Genomic DNA, 23,193 nt, shown 5'->3' with positions numbered 1-23,193 from the left:
AATAAATAACGTAAAATAAAGAGTTTTTTTTTTCTCATTTCCTTATTCAACTAATAATATCCCGTTTATTAAAAAAATTAAGAATTGCAGTCAAGAAAATTTGTTTTTTTATTTTAATTATAACGATTTCCGCGAATATATTCTAGAATGAAATAATCCGGTTGGAACGAATCCACCTTTAATGTCCTATATGTGAGCGTTGAAAAGCTTTGAATGCCATCTCTTATGCGTCTCTTTTATTACCGTTTTTATTTTCTGTCGTAAACTTTTAAACAGTAATGTTGTAAACCTCTGCATCGTAACAATGGAATTTCCAATGATAGATGGAAATGTCATTCATTGCTTTTAACGTGATAGGTAATTAGATAAAATTGAGTCTGTAAAAATCTAATAAACGTTATACAAATGGATGTGTTCATTAAGTCTATTATTCTTCGAGTTTATTTATTTATTTATTTTATTTATATGCTTTTGCACAGTCATTTATAATATCGATATTAATTTATAACAAAAATGTTCACAGGTGAACTTATCTCTTAAAAGTATTTCTTAATAAATGGTGTAAAAATAATTCGATAAATAATAAATTATTTTATTAGTAGTAATATAGCAATACTAATATACATATACACATAGATACTTATAAGTAATTTAACTATTAATTGTATTGTAAAATCTTTTATTTTTTCTTTCTGTTGTATATTCTTACTCTGATGTCACATAGAAATTTTACTTCAATGATATGCTTGTAGTTAGATGGCATTTTTTCATAGGTACAACTCGAAATGAGCTGACGCTTTATTTTATGCGAAAAGCTACATACATATAACTGCTGTATAGAGATTAATTACAACATCCACATCTATTATTATATTCTGAAATATTGATATCACAAATTCGATATTGGCGTATACAATTTTAATAAATCTCCCTCCAAAAAAATATATAAAAAAGTTATATTTTAAAAGGAGTTTTATATAAGTTAGACATTACGCATCAACTATCTCAAGAAAAGACATATTTTGTACATCGGATACTGAAACAAACAGAACGGATTTCCAATAATAACGGGAATTTGATGAATTTATCTACTGTGCTTGTTATTTTCTACAATTATTTCATCTATATTTAAAAGTCTTCCTCAAAGTGAATACAGTACTTATGTCACTGCGTCTTGTGGATGAATTTTTATTTGCATGTATGTATAAACTTATATGGATACATAAAACGTATATACACATAAATGCTCCACTTCTAATTTATTATTGTATATCCCATTCACCGATCAAACTTCTCCTCTCAATCTTTTACCATCTCAGTCATTAACCTTTGCAATGCACTATCTATTAATATTAAAGCCTCTAACCAAATTTTCTTTCATAAAAGTCCCTTCGTGAACATTATTTCAAATTATTACAATGAATTATTTATATATATATATATGTATTTCTTTTATTCGACTTAGAATGGCAAACAAGTATTGTATATGTATGTGACATATGTATGTATAAATTTTGTAAGTATATTATTCTACATGTCCGGATGTTCATTTATCTTAAAAATATATCAAAATATTTATTTTATTTACATATTTGTTAGATCAATCCATCGGCGTTTATTCTCTCTGTTTAGAGTAACGTTGTTGACCGTTGACGTAAGAATACCATCAGGCATCAAGTCCGTTGTAGACATACTTTAATGTGTGCAAAAGTATAAATAAATAAATGTTACGGAAAATGATGATAAATAAAAAAAAGACCGGACGTTCACAAGATAGAATTCCCAGCGGATATTGCAGCACTTCCAATCGATTAGTTTTCAGACCACCGACTAATGGATCTGCGTGTTGCCACTAAAGTGCAACTGAGTGCTTGTGTTTCAGAATAACCAGATAGATATTAAAAACTAGTCTTTAGTGGCGACTTCGTCTGCGTGAGAGAAAAACATAATAATTTTTTCAAAAAAAAAATGCCTTATACAAGATACATGTTGATTCTCAGTAAGTGTCTTTATGCTAGGAAAATCTTATGTTAATTTTTAATTACATATTTAATTTTCTTGAGTTAGTTTATAGAATTTTTAATAAACAAAAATTACAGAACGACAGTATTCCACAATAGAGTGTTGGGTGGTCATTTTAAGTTGCAATTTCAGATAAATCAAAATCTTCTTTAGATGATTCAAATAGTGATTTTTTAAAGAAAACACATGATCAGAAAATAAATAAAAAAAAATAGGTTCCAACCACAATGTAACCACAACGTCATACATTTACTTATGTCATGTAAAGATTTCTCATTTATTTATTCATTTATATTTATTGCACCTAATACTTAAAAATGATAATTAGAAAGTTCATTCAAATTGCTAAATAGTTTAATAAGGCATGGCGGATTAAAAAAATAATAATAAATACTCGTAACCAATCACTGTAAGATGCATTAATTTTGTATATTATTAAGGTTTCATTTTCGGTAAGCTTATATCGTATTTACCTTTTTATTTTATTACAAATGATTACACATATTTAATATAAAATCGCTGCCACATCAAAATATTAAATCATGAACAGCTAAAGGTAACTTTAATTGGTTCCAATTGGATTATTAAATGAGGAGTGTTCGTGGAAATCGTAATATTCGGAATATAAAATAAATAAAAGCTTGTGCCGGATTTTAACTTAATATTTTTCTGTTGTAGTTAATTACGTATAAACATCAGATTTTAAACCTACTTCCAAAAAGGATATTCCCATTTGGTTGTATTTTTATTCATGTTTGTTACTGCAGAACAGCGTGATTTATTATAAACCTACTTGGAAAATTCTTATTTTTATGTCGAACAAAGTTTAATTGTATACTAAATTGTATACAAATTAAAATCATTATTTTTAAATAAAGAACAATATATTATAATTATTATTTAATAAAATATATTAATTTTAGACAAAATTTTACCCTGCAATGGCTTAACCAATTGTAATAAAAATTGATAAATAGCATTTATTAATTATATTATACATGTATCATTTGGCAGTAAGTTCACGATAATTGGTTAAAACGTTAAGGGATCAAAATGTAACAAACAAATTCACTTTCCCATCCCTACTTATTATAAATGTAAAAGCTAATTTATTTATTACCTCATGGCGTTTTAAATGCTCGAACAATCCTTTAAATAACCATATTGAGAGCATGTCTGTTTCGGAGTTACAAAGCCACATAGACATAAATACATACAGACAACGGTTTATAATTTATAACACCCTTCCTTTTACGTCTGAAGTTATAAATGTCTCCGCCTAACCCCGTCTGGGTTAGGCGGAGACATTTATAACTTCTGTTGTGAATCCATACAATATGCATTATTTTGCTTTATTTTTAAGCGACTTTAGAAAAGGAGTGGATTTTCAATTCGTCTGTAAATTACACGGTTTCGTCGCCAATTCTGAACCAATTTTCACAATTCCTTTTATAAATATTATATAAATGCAGAAAAGAGAACCAATATTTCTTATGAATTACAATTTTCGTGACACATTTCAATATTGTAAATTTAAATGTTTATCAACTTTGAAGTTGCTGTTAATTACGAAGAAAATCTACTTATCAGATAAATAATTTGTAAACTCAAAAATATTTTACTGCTTTACTTTTAAATCTTACTTCTACTTCAATATTGGATTATTAATCTTGATGAGTCATTAAAACATCAATTAGCGTAATAGCTAGTACGCTGTTGGGATATTCGTTTATATATTCAATAAGACGACAGGAAAAGCCATCAGCCATTTACATCGACACGCGATCGACGAAATGAGCTCTCGCGCCGGATATTGCGAGTGGGGCGAAGGCAAGCGCAATTTAAACTGCTTACTTGAGTGTTTATGTGCCAGTTTATATAAATTATTGTCATCTGAACGAAACATATTGGCACATTTCGGTGGTAATGTGATTTAGCGAATAAATAATGTTCGATACACTTTGGATTTGAAGATCGGGGAAGAATTTATCGATATCGTCTTGTCAGTTAACAGTACTTATGGAGTATTGTTGCAAAGGAAAAGCAAGAATACACAAACACGAACGCACGCACACATGCACGCACGCACACATGCACGCATGGACGCATGCATGCACGCACGCCTAAACACTCAAGCGGGCTTACAGATACGCACGCACACACGCGGTGTATCATACCTAAATACACACACGCGCACGCACGCACGTAAATTAGGATAAACGTCTGGTTCAATGGTTACGAAATTAATATGGAATAAACAGAAGAGTACACACTATTCACTGTAAAAGAAATTATGAGAGTCGGTTTAGAATTGGCGATGTAATTGTATTATGCTAATAGTTACAAAAAAAATTTAAGAATTATCTTTTAGAATTCCATTATACTTATTATCTTTACTAATTTTATAAATGTGAAAGTGAGTTTGTCTGTTACTTTATAGCTCCTTAACAGCTTAGGCAATCACTACGAAATATGGAATGGAATACACGTACTATATGAGATAAAGAAGAATATAGGCTACTTTTTATCCCGGTTACGCAGATAAAGTAGCGGGTAAAACCTTCACAAAAGCCACTTTTCAATCAGATCTATTTGAGTTTTGCTGTTGTTATTCATTGCCTGGGCCCTTTGTCAATATTAAGGGAAGTTTCATTTGACAATACATTCAATAAAATTTAAATGAGCCAGAGTAGTCTTTTATCTTTCCACGATAACGGATTACAAAGGCACTTCCAGCAAAACTGAGAAACCATTGAATATAAATTTGTGAGAATCAAAGGCAACGTAAACATTTGTTAGGCAAATACTCGCCGAAGATCTTAAATTAGGTATTAAAAACCAATTTTACTGAATACGCTGCCAATTTATACTTTTAATCTTTGGCGTTATTGTTTGAAAAGAAAGTAATGTGAACTTTAATCTTTCAATCAATAACTTATTTCAACTTAAGTTTGTATATTCTTTTCTCGTTGCCAACTGTAAATCTGTTGAGATAATAATTTTTGCAAACGATAAGATCGTGTTAATGCCATAACTATTCATCATCATAATTATCATCATCATCATCATCATATCAGCTGTTAACTGTCCACTGCTGAATACAGACTCCCTTCATAATGGTGTTTTGCCAGTAGTTGCCACGCTCGGCAGACGAGTTGGTAACCGCAGTTAGCTTTTGATAATGTTTTAAGAGAGCTGCACTTCTCTCGACCTTTAACTTTTAAATTAAGTAATTTTATATTACCAATTAAGTAGCATATAAAAACTCGTAGGTAGGTTTTCCTTAGTCGCCTCTTACACGCCTACAGTAAAGGAAGGGGTGGCCCGTCCTATGTTGGGACCACACGCCGATCCATAACTATTAAATAATTGTAATTGAAGCAATCGTTTTTCTTTACAGAGCAAAATATGGTATTATCTGTTTACAGCTTGATGCCCATTACCATAGTAACCATAGTAAGTAACCATATATAGATAATTTGATAAACAAACATGACATAAAACTTTTTAATAAACAAAACATAATAAAATCCCGCGAACGCCTACAGCTCGCGCCTAACGGGTTAAGGTGTGTAGTCAACCAATGCGCTGTCGTCACAGCCGTTCAAGATTATGGGTCCCGAATGGTTCTGAAACTAGTCGAACTTTCTCGAGAAATTTACACATAAGTTAAACCTGTAGTTATTACATTGAATTATATAAAAGGAAATGAAATGGAATAATATAACCTCTGTATAAGGTCGTGTATTATCATTCAGCTGCGCAGTTAGCTACAGGGCAACGGAAATCTTTTCAAGCGTGAACACGAGTGAATTTCTCTAACGGTGCGCTTTAAGACAATAGGCGCTTGTTATTTGCATTATATTCACATACTTCTATAATTTTAATATTGAAATAAGTACTTATTGCATCAATGAATGAACAGTATTAAAATTCCTCCATGAGATCTTAAGTGCATACTTAATAATATGCTACTGTAACCTGGTTAACCGTCAGACGAGCTGTATGCTTGTTTGCCACATTACATTTTTTGCCATAGTAGTATAAAAAAAAAATGTAAAAGAAAGAAGGAAGGAATATCCTATTAATATTATAAATGCGATCGTTTACGTATTTGTTACTAAATAATATTTAAATAAATGATCAGATTTAAATAAAAGCGCCTACTTATATGAATAGATCGTAATCTTGATTAATATATTATGTAATATTTTATATATTAATTCGAAAGTCGTCGAAAGTCGAACGAAGTCCCGAGACTAGTTTCAATTATCCTTTAAATACTGTAAACGCAAAAGTTTGTTACAATATATGGATGGATGTTTGTTACTCTTTCACGCAAAAGCTACTGCACGAATTTTAATGAAATTTCGTCCACGAGTAGGTTATATCCTAACTTAGTACTTAGCATAGTTTATACGTTAATTCAGGTGGATTGATTAATGGCAACGCATGGGGGGATCATGGGCGAAGCAGTATTCTCTGTTATGTTCATGCTACTACTCATGTCTATAGGTGACGGTTAAAAAAAAATACGCCGCAGTATACAGTTAATAAACTACACAACAATTTTCATCAAAATTCAATAAGGGCTGATTGGGCTTGATGAAAAATTATTTAAGCGACTTCCAAAGGGTCACAATATATATATATATATATATATATATATATATATATATATATATATATATATATATATATATATATATAGGTGACTTTATCAGTCTATGCCGTTAGCTTTTTTAGTACTCTAAACTATATAAATAATACCAAGACTGTGTTTTACAAAAAAAAAAATACTAAAGTCAATTATTGCAAAACTAGTTTGATTTAAAAACTAAACTACGGAACAAATTTTGATAAGATTTCTAAGAGACCGATCTGTGAGAATATAACAGAATTTCCTAAATCGGTTTATGGATGACGGAGTTATGAAGTAACGAACATAAAAAAGAATATAACCGAATTGTTGAGTCGAGTCGGTTAAGAAGGAAAAGATTATCAATTCGTTCGTATTGTTTTGTGTATATATTACACGATATTTTTGTTAACTACGAACTCATTTTTTTTTTTTAAATAATTGCGATTTTATATAACCAAGATCGTTAATAAAATATTTTAAGTGAATACCCTATTCACTTTGACAGTAATAATTTTAAATACTTTGAAAATAACATTCGTATGAAGTTTGTTTGAGTTGTAAGAAACGACAAATACGCCAAAAATAAAATGTATTATATACAAATTTATTTTTCTTTCATTGGCTATAGATGAAGTGGTAACGCCACTATCGGTATACACTGACGAGGCATCAATGATAGATGATAGGTGAGTGTGAAAGCAGGTCTATTGGCCCATCGTGACGAATTTAAAAAGAATTAACTGGGATGACTTTCAGGGAGAATCAGGTGGAAGTCAACATAATAAGATGACATTATTAACATAATGGCTATTCGAGCCTATTACTAATAATCCCTTTTCCCCATACAAACGTAAGTTAGTTACGCTATATATAATTCATTGTAACCAGTTTTTTTTTTTGTTTATACATGCGACAGGTTTCGATACAAAGTATAAATGTAGAGTTTCCCAGAAGGTCCACCCATTATCTATCTTCCCGAAAAATAACTTTTATATTTAATTATTTCATGTAGTATATTTAAATTTTTAATTATTTAAAAAGTATGTATATATATACATACTTTTAGACAATCGTATTGCATTATTTATGGTTTGCAAGAGACAAGAAATAAATCTTACTTAATATAATAAAATTGTATCTAGATAATCTGTAAAACTAGTATTGATACATTGTACATACATTTTGTGTACAAATAAAATTTGCTCAGTCATAAAATTGCATACTAATTTACATGCATACATATATGCGTATTTTCGTTGTACAAGTACAAGACTGATGAGTCGTTTGCGTGGGCCTTAATAATTACATTAACAACCTACACAAGTTATTTACGTTATGTTGTCATAAAACTGCCCAATTTTCCTCATCCTAGTACACACCCACATAAATGTAAGTCCCACGCGCTTAACTATCAAACTTATTCTATTAGACCAAAATTTGGACTTGTTAAAGTTTAAATTAATCTGAATACTGTAAACTTTTTACTTAGTAGAAAGGCAATCTAGGTCTTGAAGTTAATCTTCGTTAAGTCCCAAACGAATTTATTGCAGTATATTCTGATATGTCCACGGTACTGTTTATGTCTATAGGCGACGGTTATCACTTTCCATCAGATGGGCCATCAGCTTATTTACCATTTTAAGTTGCATAAAAAAATTATACTTTAGGTACAATGAAATAGATAGACATACTTGCTTATTATATTATAGATATAGAAACCATCCAGACCAAAATTTACGAACGAAAATGTTTGTAATGAGCGAAAATCGAACTTGAAATCACGAAAAATAAGTGTTTTAAATCAAGGTCAACATGTTAAAAAATAATAAATATTTTTGGATCTTTTTAACTCAAGTTCGCTTAAACTGCTGGACAGGTATGAATGAAATTTGATACATAAATATACCACCTTTTTAACGTCATAACATTTCAAGCAATCGTAACACAAATTGGTATTTGGTAAGAAAAAGAACATGGATTACTTTTTTATCCCGGTCACACAATATGTCTGGTCACGTTGGAGCAGTTAATAAATATTCTAGCTATCCCACGGCTCTGCTCGCACGAGCACACAATATTCCATTCTCATGGATATATTGAAATATCCCTTCATACATGCTTTCACTTATGTAAGGCGCAATTGTAAAAAAATATCATGTTTCTGTAGCCAGCAGTCTGAATTATATTTTATGATGATTAATCACTCAGTTTCTTCTTTTATACATGTTAAAAACGATATAATGATTGTATTAAATATTTTCTCCAAAGAAACAAGGGCCTTGTTTCCTATTCCTACGCCAATCGCATCAGCCGTTACCTATCGACTGCTGAACATTGGCTTCTCCTGTAAGGGCGTTTTTTCCAGTGTCTCGCTCGGCGGATAGGTTGATTACCTCAGTTAAGCTTTGGTGTTATTTTAAGAGGGACGCTGCTGCCCGTCTCTCGGCTTTAAGTTAGTGGTAGTTCTATTAAAAGTTATTAATTACTTAAATTCCAACTATTCATTAGTACAATTATAAATAAAACTAAAATTATTAACTAAGTAAATAATAAGAATATAATAACTACAAATGTTACAGATAATGAATGAATGAATGAATGGTTTATTTTCTCTTCACAAAAGGTAGAATGAAGTAACAACTTGAGGTACAATTTGATATGAAGACCAATTTTGTGAGAGACTGGTGCTTGCGGTAGGTTTTGAAGAACCTGTGTTACAAGTCACCAGTGCACCATCTTCATGGACTACACAAATACAAGGCAACCAAATAGTGTTATAATACACAGATAATAAAATAACATAGGTAGTTCTTAAATTAATAAAGCTTAAATAAATATTCTTACTAATATTATGAATGCGAAAGTACGTTTGTTTGTTTTTAAAGTTCAACCAATCGTCATGAAATTTAAAAATATATACATATTATTTAGAACGGAGGAGGACATTGAGTACTTTATTCTCTTAGTTGATTTTCGATCTAATATATCTCGATCAGGCGGACGATGTCATGAGTTAAAACTAGTAACTTAAAATCTAGCGGGTACAGTTAGTGCTGTGTTATAATAAATAGAGAATAAACTAGATTTTACTTACCTAAATGTTACAGAATATGAATGACGTAATTAATTTTCCAACATTAAATACACTTTGGTACGCCGAAGAAAATTATTAAATTGACTTATGTACAATCCTTTGAAGTGTAATCATTAAATGAAACCAATTACACATTGAATAAATATATATTTAATAAGGTAAAATAGTAGAAGTAAAATCATAATAATAAATTAACTGGGTAGCTGTGAAACTCATGCTTTCTTATCATACTGCACCGTTCACCTCAAATTGACTGGGATGATTGTCACAAACGTATTAAAATAGTTTTACAAAATGACGCAATTCACGCGACACTCATGTGAGTGCGTATAATGTACGCACTTGTTAGATAATTTTAGAAATTATATTAGTTTTTTAAAACATTTTGTGTCAAAATATGTACCTACATTTATTAATAAAAATCAGACTGACTATTTTAAAAAATAATAAAATGTTAAAATTATTATTATACCGAATTTTGCAATAAAATTTTCTTGTAGTATGTATAAAACATTAATTTATATTTTAATTCATTTCATAATTATTTATTATCATGATACTTGAATAAAAAGTAATAAAATTGTAAGAACACGTGGTTTCGCTGACTTGTTTACTTGAATTCGGCCGTTTAGATTCCTATGTAGGTGGGGAGCCACATCTTGTCCAACCGTTGAATGGAGCAGAGCTTCTTGGCGTATCAAGAGTGAACAATATTAGTAAACCACATGGTCATTATATAAAATGTATCATATCACAAACACGGTTATTGTTGATGAAAATTCTAAAGAAGCTATAGTTAAATAAGTGTTAATGGATTAACAAAAGTTGGGTATTTATTTTATATTATTTGTTATGTATATTATATACTAAGTAAAATAAGTAAATATATATTTAATAGTATGATATCTAAAGTAAATGAACTGTGAGTACTTGTGCTTCATTTCTATTTACGAGTATTACTAAGAGGCTTACAACCTTTATATTGCTAAAGAATATATCATATACATGTAAAGTTAGGATTACGTAGGTAAATTACTATGACAACCTATTACCCTTTACAACATATTATATATAATATAGATAATAATACAAGTTTTTGCTTTTACACTCGACACAGGTTTCAGTGGTATATCTCTTGAGCGTTTAGAGGTAATAAGTAAACAAACTCTTTTATTACTCGTGTAATGTTATAATAACTATAATGCTAGTATAGATAAAGAATAATAAAAATCTATAATACATACACTCCATTATTTAACGTGCCATATATATTTATCTATGTTATACTTGCCAATTATATTAATAAAAAATCAAATTGCCAAAGCCACTCGATTCATAGTTGATGTTGTATGACGATGACGAGTTTACAATAGTAGCATAATATAACTGAAATGTCCAAGTGATACATGAAGATTCAAAGTATATAAAATTGCTAATGCGACATAATTTTCTCGTAATATTTCCTTATATTTTTTGCACATTTTCCTTATTATCTTTATATGCATAAAGAAAACAGAAAATAATTTCTCAGTCTTTTAAATTAGGAATTATGGGGTTTAATTAAAGGGGACCGTTTATCTATTCATTAACCTTGACTTAACGACCTATCCTACGATTAAACCCTCTGATCCCTAACCGCAATTGCCTAACAAACACATAGCTTCCTTCCAAGAGGACTGGGTCACTCATTGTTCACCACCATATTTAACTTTCACAGCGAAACAATGCCTTTTCAAATGAATTAATGATGACAAAAAACCTTTAAAACAAATGCACATTTACGGGAGTGGTAAAGTATGAATTAATGTAATGTTTTTTTAGAGCACATATTACAGAATATATTTGTCCATATTGTCGCTGGCAACATGGCGAGCTGACCTTTTTCATAATTTATATTATATTTGAAATATTTTTTTAAAGTATTAAAAAAATATTTCAAATATAATATATAGTTTTTTGACATAAATTAAGGACTTGCGGTCCTTTCTTAACTATACAATTTACCAAGAATTTGGTCATGTCATTATTACTCGACCACGGACTGCATTAAAGATGAATATAAAATGAATGTAGAAAAAACTTAAAATTATTATACTGCGTTAATTGTAGAAAACCAGTTATATTAATTTAAAAACTAAACTATAGAACTGATTTTGATAAAATTTCTATGGGCTCAATTTATAAGTATATCCTTTAAAATAAAAAACGAATTTTTCAAATCGGTTTAAAATTGACGAAATTATGAGGTAAAAAACTAAAAAAAAATACAACATAATCAAGAACCTCCTTCTTTTTGAAAGTGGTTGAAAAACTTCTGAGAGTGTTTCTGAGCAATATCTAAAATAATTAATTCTTAATTCGTCTGTATTTTGTATTTATTACACAATTTTTATGTATATTGTACTGATTTTAGTAATTCTTTTTGTAACTGATAAAGTTTACTCCTATATTGTTAATCCTGTGTTCATTAAATCTGCTATTATTCTAATTCAGTAACCTAGCAAGCAGTCACGTTTGAATAACAATATTTAAAAAAAAAATTACAGTGCCTACTCGACTACATTACTAAAGCACTTCGAACTGAGCTTAAAGGTTTAAGCCTAGTTTCCAATTCAAAGGAACTTTAATCTATGCAGAATCTAAGTTTCAGTGAACTGCCAGCTGTTAAGTTATAAAATTCCAATTCTAAACTTCTATATGAAGGGAACTTTAAATGTGACAGTGGCTTTATTTGAATTTCATAAAACATTAAGCATGAAGTTTATTTTATGTCGAGAGCTGGGATCATTTGGGATATTGTCCTCATGAAATATTTGATAATATCATTAGCTTCAGACTAAAGTTAGTATGCAAACTATTTTATAGTATGTTTGTCCTTACATTTATTTGAGTAATTTTTGGTGTGGTGAATCAAAAAAGCTCTATTTTATCAACACTGTCTCCAGAATTGTAAATATATTTTATACTTAAAGCGTTATTTATTGTTTTTTTTTTGGAGATTAAGGGTTATTACCATCGCAAATACAAGGAGTGTCTTTAATGGTAGCCGTACTAAACAGAAATTTCCTCAAATTTGTATTTCTCTTTAAATTTATCATCATTTTCTCGGCAGATATGTTTAATGTTTTATAAATGTGTATTTAAAGAAGAAAATAAAAAGAAAGAAATAATTTATTTCAAGAATCTTGCGACTACATAGAAGCATATAAAACAAGGAAAAAATGAACAAAAAAGAAAACAATAGTATAAAAATAAAAAAAACTTTTACCGTTTTTAGTTCAATTGAAGACCTAAGTTTAAAAATATAGAGATATGTGCAAATGTGTACTCGTGTGTGTGTATTTGTTGCTATGTTCTATGAAATAGGTCCGTGCTCAGCATGTTCCTGTAGCACTTGAGCTATTTTTCAGTACGAACCTTGATGTTGCTTAATAATATAGTTGCTTAATAGTAATTTAGATATAAAAAGTATACCAGAGGCTTAGACTAAAAACCTAAATAGACAAAGACTACCCCTCGATATATTTGTTAATATATTTACAATCGGTTCTTATTTCTATATAAAAAAAAAAATATTGCCTAAGAACTCATGTGGTTTTATGTTTAGTTAATTTATTTAAAAAAATACAAAATTAAAACTTTTTACCACATAATGTCAAATTTGTACAAAAATATTCAAAAAATTCATGTGTATCAAATATTTTAACAATGTTTCTCTCCAAATACAAAAAAAAACGATGGAGGTAACTGTTTAAGACAAGGAAGGTTCGTACGCAGCCATATTCTAATGCAATCAGAGTAAAGTGCTACTACACAATCTGGTTTAGTTAGAGGAAAAGTAAAGGACGCTGCAAGTAAATATACACTGGATAACAGTTACTAGAAAATCCTTTTTAAAGATTGCTGTGCAGATATTTTGGGAAATATTTAAATAAGGTAATGTGGGATATTGATGTGAAACGGAATGACAGATGATTGAATGAAATATGCATGGATTGGAACGTAAGCTCTTTGAACGCTGCAGTATAATTGAAGTCGGTCTTTTATGTACATATTTCGTGTATATCACATGTAATATATACACATTTTGAGTACACACACTTTTAAGCCTTTATCACAAACCAAACTTTTAAAATTATATTTATTCAAATATACTTTAAGGAAATCCCTGAAGCCATTTCCAGAAATTGAGCCTTTTGTCGTAATTAACAAAAGTACATCTTGTACCTCGAAATTTCTGGTTTGCAACGAAATATTTATATAATTTATTATTTGAGTTGTGACTTCTTGATGAAACAAGACAGGAGAACAAATCATAAATATTTTAAATCTAAATATTTTTAATCTTTTTAGTACAAAAATACATATATACTATATATATAGTATACATAGTATTACAAGTATATATAGTAGTATAATAGTAGTAGCTCTAGCTTTTCGCTCGTTACTTCGTACGCGTTGATTTTAGAAATAGGAAAACCAATCAAAAATACCACTTCTAGAAGACGTATCAAAATAAAACGTACATCAGTTTTTGAGTAAGATCCTCAGAAGCACAATAATGGAAACTGCATTCAATTCGGTACTGTAGTATTTGCGTAATGTCAGAATAAATATACAACCAATTTTCGAAAATGTATTCGTTTTAGCTTCTATTTCTTTTAACGTACCTTACATAATTTTTTTTAAATATCCTGCATGTATAAACATCATCCAGTTACAATTTTATTTTATTAGTAAGATATATGAAAACAGTATACGTATATATATATATATATATATATATATATATATATATCTATATACGTTCCTATAAGGTGTAGTTTTAGTAAACTATACACGCTTCTGTCAGTCACGTCATGTAAGCATTAACTATATTACGAACCGATAGGTTAGGGGTTACAGCCTAAATATACTCGTATTTTATCTTATTATGAAAGAACTTTCTAATGAATCACTATTTTGCCGTAAAGCAACAGTAAATGTCTTCTATGTTTTAGTTTGAAGAATCGGATAATATCTGAGTCCTCAGGAATGGCAACGCATGGGGGGTATCATGGGCGAAACAGTATACTCTGTTATGTCCATGGTACTGCTCATGTTTATAGGTGACGGTTACCACTTTCCATCAGGTGGACCGTCAGCTTGTTTGCCATTCTAAGTTGTATAAAAAAATATGGCAGTGTAAGTGTAGAGTACTGAGGCAAAACGTCATGGTTTATAGGAATTATGACTTATGACGCACGCCATTTCCAACGACAACATTTAAGAAGTATCATGGACTTTACAGTACACTATGTGTGATGCTCATGGTACTGTTTATGTCTATAGATGGCGGTTACCATTTTTCATTCAGTACACTGTTAACTTGTTTGTTATTCTTACATTTATTCTTGTATATAATAAAATTAAACAAGTCGCAACAAACTGCTAACATTATATCGCTGGAAATGGATATTCCGTTTAGAGATAGATTTAGGCTGTTATTATCACAGAGACTTAGTGGCTTGGTTGAATTTATTTCAAAATTTCTTGCTTTCGTACAGTCGTTATGGGCCTTTATTCTCTTAATGACCTCTTGCGACATTTTGGGGGCATCCATAGACTTAACATAATATACTTATAAGTTGGAAATATGCATACTTACATGGTGACATGTTTCTGCAACTGCCTCATTACACCAATCAAGCGTGAATATGAAATTAAGGTATTTAAATTATGGCTATTATACTACACGAGGCTGAGAATGTAGTATTATTTTAATAAATTAAAACTGTTTTTATTCTCCGTAATTAACGAATAGATAGAAACGAAATGTGTTTCTACGTAATTATACTTTGTTTAATTTACAGACTAATTAATTATTCTATGAGAACTCTCTATATAAGGACGATCAACGTTAAAATAACATATTTGCATATTAGGTGTATATTTGCATAAATCTACACCCAGTTATGAAGCGCGATACGGTGATCAAGATGAGTAATCCGATTAGGGACTACGATATGTTAAGATCATATTCTATAAATATATGAGTATATAGAATAAAAATATAATGTAATATAAATATATTATTTTAAATTCTATGACGATTGGTTATGTCATTATAGCACCATGCGGGTTAAAACAAAATTACTTTCACGTCCGACGATATTACCAATATTATTTTTAAAATTTATGTTCATTTATCTATTTGCCCCTACCCCCACCTGAAACGAGCTGCGGCCTGCAATGCGAGACGAAAGGCTGTGACGCAAATCGTCATACACCCCTTAAAGAAGAAGTCCAGATGAAGTTGAAACAATTGTCGGAAACGACTCATAAAATTCCTGTTGCGCGTATACATACATATATAATACAATATATAGAGTATTAATAAATTAATCATTAATAAATTTAATTTTAAATAATACCATTTTCCATCATTATTGATAAATTAATAATGATGGAAAATGGTAACCGTCGCCTATAGACATGAGCAGTTTCATGGACATAACAGAGTATACTGTTTCGCCCATGATACCCCCCATGCAACTTAGTTGTTATATCTCTGTACCCTGTAAATTCACGCCATATCCCACTTTTCAAACTGAAACACAGCCATGCAAACACAACTGCTTTACGGTTGAAACACGAATGGGACAGAGGTACCCAAGCAAACGACTTTTGTACAAAGTCTCCCTCTGGAAGAATATATCTAAGACAGTATTTTATTTTCGTAGATGTTTTATAATTTAAATCTTTTTATTCGGCAAATATTTGTTCCTTTTTAAACTGTAAAATTGAATGAGTAAGTTATTTACTTTATTCCAAAATGTTTCCGGTATTCAATTTTGTATTCAAGTCACCGCTTATTTTTACTTTTTCCGTTTTTCTGTTCCCTTTTTTCCCATTCGAACGTTTGATCTGTGGGGAGGTCCTTCAAAAATGAAATATTCTTTCCTTAAAACTTCTTTATTGCGAAAACGTCCTACGGCTTCTTGAAAAGTTCCATGGAATTCAAATATAAGCTAATACAGTAAAGATAATCAAACAAATATTACACATTTATAAGGATTTCGAATTTTGTTATTCATGTCTAACAATTCATTTTTATTTGTACGGCATAGTTTTTTAGAAATTATTAACCTGAAAAATCTTCGAAGATTTTTCTCCTATTTCGTTAATAACAAAAATTAATCCTTTATAAATTTATATATTAGTTTGTATTTATGTTTTTTATCTATATGTATGTTTTATGTGTAGAATAAATGAAAAAGAACCAAAATATACATAATTATTGATACAATCTGGCTTCGTAAGGGTAGAGAGAATTTTTGAAAATAATATATAGCTCATATTATATTGTATCAACCGTTAACTGACCACTGGTAGATATAGGGAAAGCTTATATCTAGCAGTGGTCAGTTATATCCCAGAAAAGTCGATATCCCCAATATATAGAAGGAAACGTATTATAAAATGCTTTTGGGAGATTATATCTTTTCTCTAGGCTCGAAACCAAAAACGTTCCCCGAAATTACTCGTAGACAGAAATTGCACTTGTTGAAATACTTCTGTGAGATGTATTAATTTTCTTTCTATACTCCAAAGTAAACTCCTAACCAATAGATTAGATTCTAAACTGAGAATTTAATTTATAAATCCTTTTAATATTACGTTCACCCACGCTGTTTTGTCTGTCTATTGTTATGATATTTTATCATTTCTGTTTTATACACAAATAAGTTAACAAACTTCTTACACCCACATAGACAGTGGGTGTAAGACGTTTGTTTTTCCGAGTTTAATCTCAAAAGTTTTGTAAATGCGCATTGTGTTTTAATTGTAACAGTAATGGGATTTACTCACGTATATTTTATTTGTCGAGTTTGTAATCCAACTTTTGTTTGATAAGACCAATAGCACAGTTTCATGTCTCATTTTCTTCTCAGCTGAAACAGTTTTCTGAATTCGGCATTTCAGTTGTAAAGAATAAATAATCATAAAAAATACTATTCAAAAATGTTTAAATAACTTCATTAAAAGTTTATTGATATACACATTTTGTAATTTATTAATTGCTAAATATTGTATGGTACAGTTTAAACTGGATTTAAATTCAACTTGTTTCTACATTTTGTCAATTATACAATAAATATTGAAATATGTGTTTCCTATTTTAAATTATATTTTTACTTGTAATTTACTGCAAATGTTAAATAAGATCTATTTTTATTCTTTATATTGACAAGTTTCAGTACCGTTTTCATTATGACATTTACAAAACTATTGCTTTTTTTTATCGAAGTTTACTATAAATACAAAATACTTTGTTACTGTTTATTAGTCACTTAACGATGTAGAAAAACTTTCACTCCCTTTGACCAAGTTTAGTGTAGTCATTTCACTTCGTACTGCGCTTTATGGACCTTTCTCCCTATTGTCTACGTCCCCGAAGGCGCATTTCTTACAAACAATGCGTTGGATAGGACCAAAGGTAAATTGAAGGAACTGCCCTTTGCCTATGTATCTATTTGCTAAAGAAATATGTGGGCATTGTTGTAAAATGAAAGTGGAAATATATACATATAGAAATATAAAATATATATGACAACACCTATTCTATATATTTTTGTAGATATTTGATAACTACTAGGATTACATGATACATATTAATTACATAGTTACAATATCAATTGCGTTGTACAGACCTAATAACGAGTACATTAAATATTGATTTTGCAATATATATATGTGACAGTAAATTTATAAAAAAATCTCTAAAACGAAACATCCAATGCCTTAATTGTGGGGAAGAATCCATTATATATTAATATAATATTTTTTATTGTACTTAAAAATATAGTAAAATACAATAAATATTAAAAGTAATATGAGCAAGAATTTAGCTGTTCCAGCTAACCCAACACAGTGGCATATGAAAACTTGCGTGGGCATTAATAATGCAAGAGAGTATTGAAAACTGATATTAAAAAATGTGTAGAATATATAAATATACTAACAGAAAAATTATATATAACAAACCCAAAAATACATATATTAAATGTATACAAATTAGAAATAAGTGAACATAATGATGGTAGAAAGGTAATATCATTTTAATCTTTTTAAGAAAGAAGTAATTATCCTATGAATATTCTATTTATTTTACTCCAAAAATCTTACTGAATATAATTTTTTAAATGGTAAAAAGACAAAATGTCAGTTATCACTCGCACCATGCTACAACACGCAGAATAATATATAAAACTCCTACAGTTTGTATGACGTTTTACGACTGCTGTGTTTTGGTAGATATAATATGATATGTTATTCAATTTGGACCATTATAGTTTGTCCAGTCTTTATTATGATACGAGGTAAACCCTATGGGAAAACCAGAGCTTTTCATGTCTGTAGACAATGATCAAAACTTTCTATAAGGTCAGCAGTGAGATCAACTTATCTGATTTGAAAAAAAAAACTAAATTTTAAATTTAGAACGGCTTTTTTCGGAGTAGTCATTTAAACACTTATATTTTTGCATTTACTCAAAGACTATGACTTGTTTTATATCTCACAGTATTTCCTTCGTTGCTTCCGATATTCACTTCTAAAAGGGGCTTCCATTTATGGCATTGGCCCGGTACTTATCAGCCACACAGACTCTCTGTTTTAAAGCCGCTCAAAGCCTAGCTTTAACGACGTATCTAACGGTAACACAGAAACGGCTCAACAAGCCTTCTGCAGCATAACAATTATGATGCAACGAATCCATAAACAAATACGGACTTAGTCATAAGTAATCGCATTAGACAGCGAATAAATTTCAATACAATTTTAGTTTAAGCTTTTATCAATAAAATTTCGAATTACAATCACTGTCGTCTCATAGATGAATTAATTTGTTGATCATCAACAAACTAATTCACCATTACAGAATTACTGGCAGAAAATTTTTAAAAAAATTAACACATTTTTGGTATTATTTTAAAAAGCTGTATTACACATTAGGGAATAAAAAATTTAACAGGTTGAAAATTAACCGACGAATTAATGGAAATAAATAGCAGTTTGTATTAAGATATTTGTCATCTGTTACTCCATCATATTTATTCGATTATGTGGAGTTAAATGAATGTTGACACAGACGTATCATAAATTCTGGATTGATATGTAGGACACTTATTTCTCCTAATCCATGTAGGTTCTTATCATCGTCATTATTATATCAGCATTTAACTGTGCACTGCTGAACATAAATAAACCTCCCCCTTAGGGGGTTTTGCCAGTAGTTGCCACGCTTTGCAGGTGGATTGGCAACCGAAGTTATAACTTATACTATAAATAAATTATGTTGACATCTTTTTATATAATAGCTCGACATGTGATGGTGCAGCAAATGCCTGTAGAAGAAAGTTTCGGTGTACAATCCATGAATAGGATCCACTGGTGTGCTAGGTGAACCTAAGTCATTGCTTGGTCCCGCTATGTTGGCTTAATAACTGCTTTCACACGCGTCTTTTCAAGACCCCAAATAATATCTTAATTTAACTAATTATATAGAATAATAATATAGAAGAAGCACAATGGGCGGTCTTATAGCCAAAAGCGATCTATTTTAAATCATTTTTGTAAGAAAAAGGATATGTTTCGGGTAGGAGTTAAGTAAAGATAAAAAAATATATTTATTTTTCTTTAATACAAGGTATGCGTACAAAATGGACTTAATGCTAAATAGATTCTTCCATATATCGCTCGATACAATTAAAATATAATTACGAATCATGAATCAACATAAGAATATATGAAACCTGTAGGTTTAAAAAATGGCATCCAAAGTAATGGATCTTCCTTCCTGTTCCTGTCTAGACATAAAATAATATTTTCTCAAACATGCTTGGAAATGTGAGCATTATTTTGACAATCTTCTTAGAAATAAATCAAAATTGCCGTACTGGCCAGATACATGCGGGCTGCGACCAGCAAAAGTTGTATGAAAATCCATATCTGTCGTGTTTTGCGGCCAGATAAATTACTATGTAAACTCATATCTGTCCTGTAATTTAAAAATGGAATGACCTTTTACTTCGAAACATGGTTACCAAAAAGGTAACTAATAAAAGGTTTTATTTAAATTTGGAACTGGCTTGCAAATAGAAAGCTGTTTATTGAAAAAAAAAAAACAAAGGAATATTATGGCGCGTGAAAAATTATTATTGTTCGTTATTCATTATTGAACTTAAAAAGTAAAATTGTGTTTTTGATTGCCGCGTATTGTTTGAGAAAAGTACTATACAAGCCTTGGCCACAATTAGGCATTGATGGACTCACGTATGTGTGCCTCGGCTACGCCTCGGCCTACATTTGCACGTTCGTCCATCAATGCCTCAGTTGCTGGCCGCTGAAGTAATGTACTATTTCTTTATCATCATCATCATCATATCAGCCGTTAACTGTCTACTGCTGAACATAAGCCTTCTTCTATTGGGAGTATTTTCCAGTTATTAGCCATGATTGGCAAGCGTTAATCTTTGGTGATGTTTTGAGAGGAACGCGAACGCGAACGAATTGTCCATCCTTCGACCATTAAGCTCCCTTAGTTGCCTCTTATGACACCCACGGGAAATAAAGGGGTGGCCTATTCTAAGTCGGGGCCACATGATACTATATATATTTTCTTAGTTATACTTCCTTAGCTTATTACTCTAAATATAAAATATAAGTACGTAAATATTTTCTAATATGAGAATAAAATATATATTAGGCATCTAAATATGTATGGAATATCTAACGATATACGTAGGTACCTCTCTCATATATAATATCGATATAAGGAATATATATAAGGTAAAATATTATTCATTCTTACCATTTTTTCAGGTGGCGGCGTGGGCGGCCAAGGCGTGTCAGTTTCTACTCAGGTAAGCGTAAACCTTGGGAAGGATTATTCCATGTATGTTCTACTAGTGATCCGGTCCAACTTCGTCCAGGCGGATCGAATTTTTAAAATAATATAAATCACATATTATTTGTTAATAATGTTTCTTAGGTAAAAGAATTTTTAAAATCAGTTGAGTAGTTTTTGAGTTTATCCATTATAAACAAGCAAGCAATTAAACCTTTTCTTTTTGTATGTATATTATAGATGTATATTCTTTCCATTTTTTTAATATCTTCATTTAAATATGCTTAGGATTTGAATATGTTTAGGGGTAAATACGTCCATGGGGGTATCACTGAATATTCCTTGATATGATGAAAAAATGTCAGCTCTCCATATATTAACATAACCAGGGGACCCTATGGAGATCTCCCTGACAGGTATATTGCTAATAATAAATATTAATATTCCCATTACCAAAAATCCTTTTTGCCTACAGTATAACAAATTTTTTAATGGTGAAAAATAATAAAATGGTAACCCCGGTTGCGCTATTATTATACGGTAGTGGAGTACCAAGTGATAATGTTAATTTATTCAGATTAGTTGGCTCATTGTGACGAATTCGACAAAAATTGGTTCTATGGTTACTATGGCTACTATGGTTCCCAGGGGGAACCTCGTGGAGGTCGTCCTGATAGAGTATATTGCTAACAAGTAAATAAATAGATAAGTAAACAACGGAGACTAGTATCCCCATAGCTATTAATCCCTTTATTCTGGATTTTGTTAACAGTTAATAGATAACAAAATTGGATATACATACTCATATAATCCTCTTTTACTAGGGCAGGCGAAATGTGCTTTAAGTACTAGCCCGAAATCTTGACTTCGATACAAAAGGGTCAGAGTCCACAAGTATTTAGAAGTCGAAGTTGGGAAACAAATTATAGAGAAAAGAAGGGTCCTTTCTTTCCAATTAACAAAGTTGTAAGCTTGTATCAAAAAAATATTTCGGGCCAAAATTATTATTTCGAGTTTTAAATAATACCTAGAATCATCTTATGTACCTGTGTTTATATATAGTTTACCAACTGATAATTTATTATAATTAAAGTGCACTAATTATCAAGGTATCGACTATACCTAAGTTGTTATAACCTCGTAAAAGACCTGACCTATCTATGTACGTACAAACCGCGATCTGAGATCGTGTAAGTTGTAAAATTGGGCAGGAGTGGTGATCCTCTACCCAATTTTCCAGCATGATTAATATGATTATAAACAAGTACTGAGTAAAATAAAAAAAAGATTAGTTGTTAATTAATTATTAAAGAAAAGTATTAAAAAATTTTAAAGTACCTAAATTATTTAACAATAAACACAACATATTTATTTCATTTATTCACATTTGTCACTAGTTAAATAGGAAATATCATCCATTATAAAAAGGTCATCTTCTTCACACCTCTTAAATATCTTTAAGAGATGTGAAAAAGATGTTTTTTTTTTATGGATGATAAAGGAATGGTAAGCCCGCCTGCGCTATCGGTATACACCGGCGGGGCA

At 30.2% G+C, this 23,193-nt stretch overlaps 1 protein-coding gene across 2 annotated transcripts in view; it reads left to right on the top strand.

Moving 5' to 3' along the window:
- Positions 1–23,193, top strand: part of LOC116412897 (uncharacterized) — a 271,549-nt gene that overhangs the window by 194,314 nt on the left and 54,042 nt on the right. For both annotated transcript variants that reach the window (XM_031908805.2, XM_052900850.1), the window contains exon 2: positions 21,624–21,664. In XM_031908805.2, the coding sequence (XP_031764665.2) occupies positions 21,624–21,664 (41 nt within the window). The remainder of the gene's footprint in view (positions 1–21,623; positions 21,665–23,193) is intronic.

This window comes from Galleria mellonella, unplaced genomic scaffold (genome assembly GCF_026898425.1).
Source record: "Galleria mellonella isolate WM207_F2 unplaced genomic scaffold, CSIRO_AGI_GalMel_v1 utg718, whole genome shotgun sequence".
In the NCBI taxonomy this organism is placed as follows: domain Eukaryota; kingdom Metazoa; phylum Arthropoda; class Insecta; order Lepidoptera; family Pyralidae; genus Galleria; species Galleria mellonella.
The sequence above is the reverse complement of the archived record's forward strand: the minus strand, read 5'-3'. Positions and strand labels throughout refer to the sequence as shown.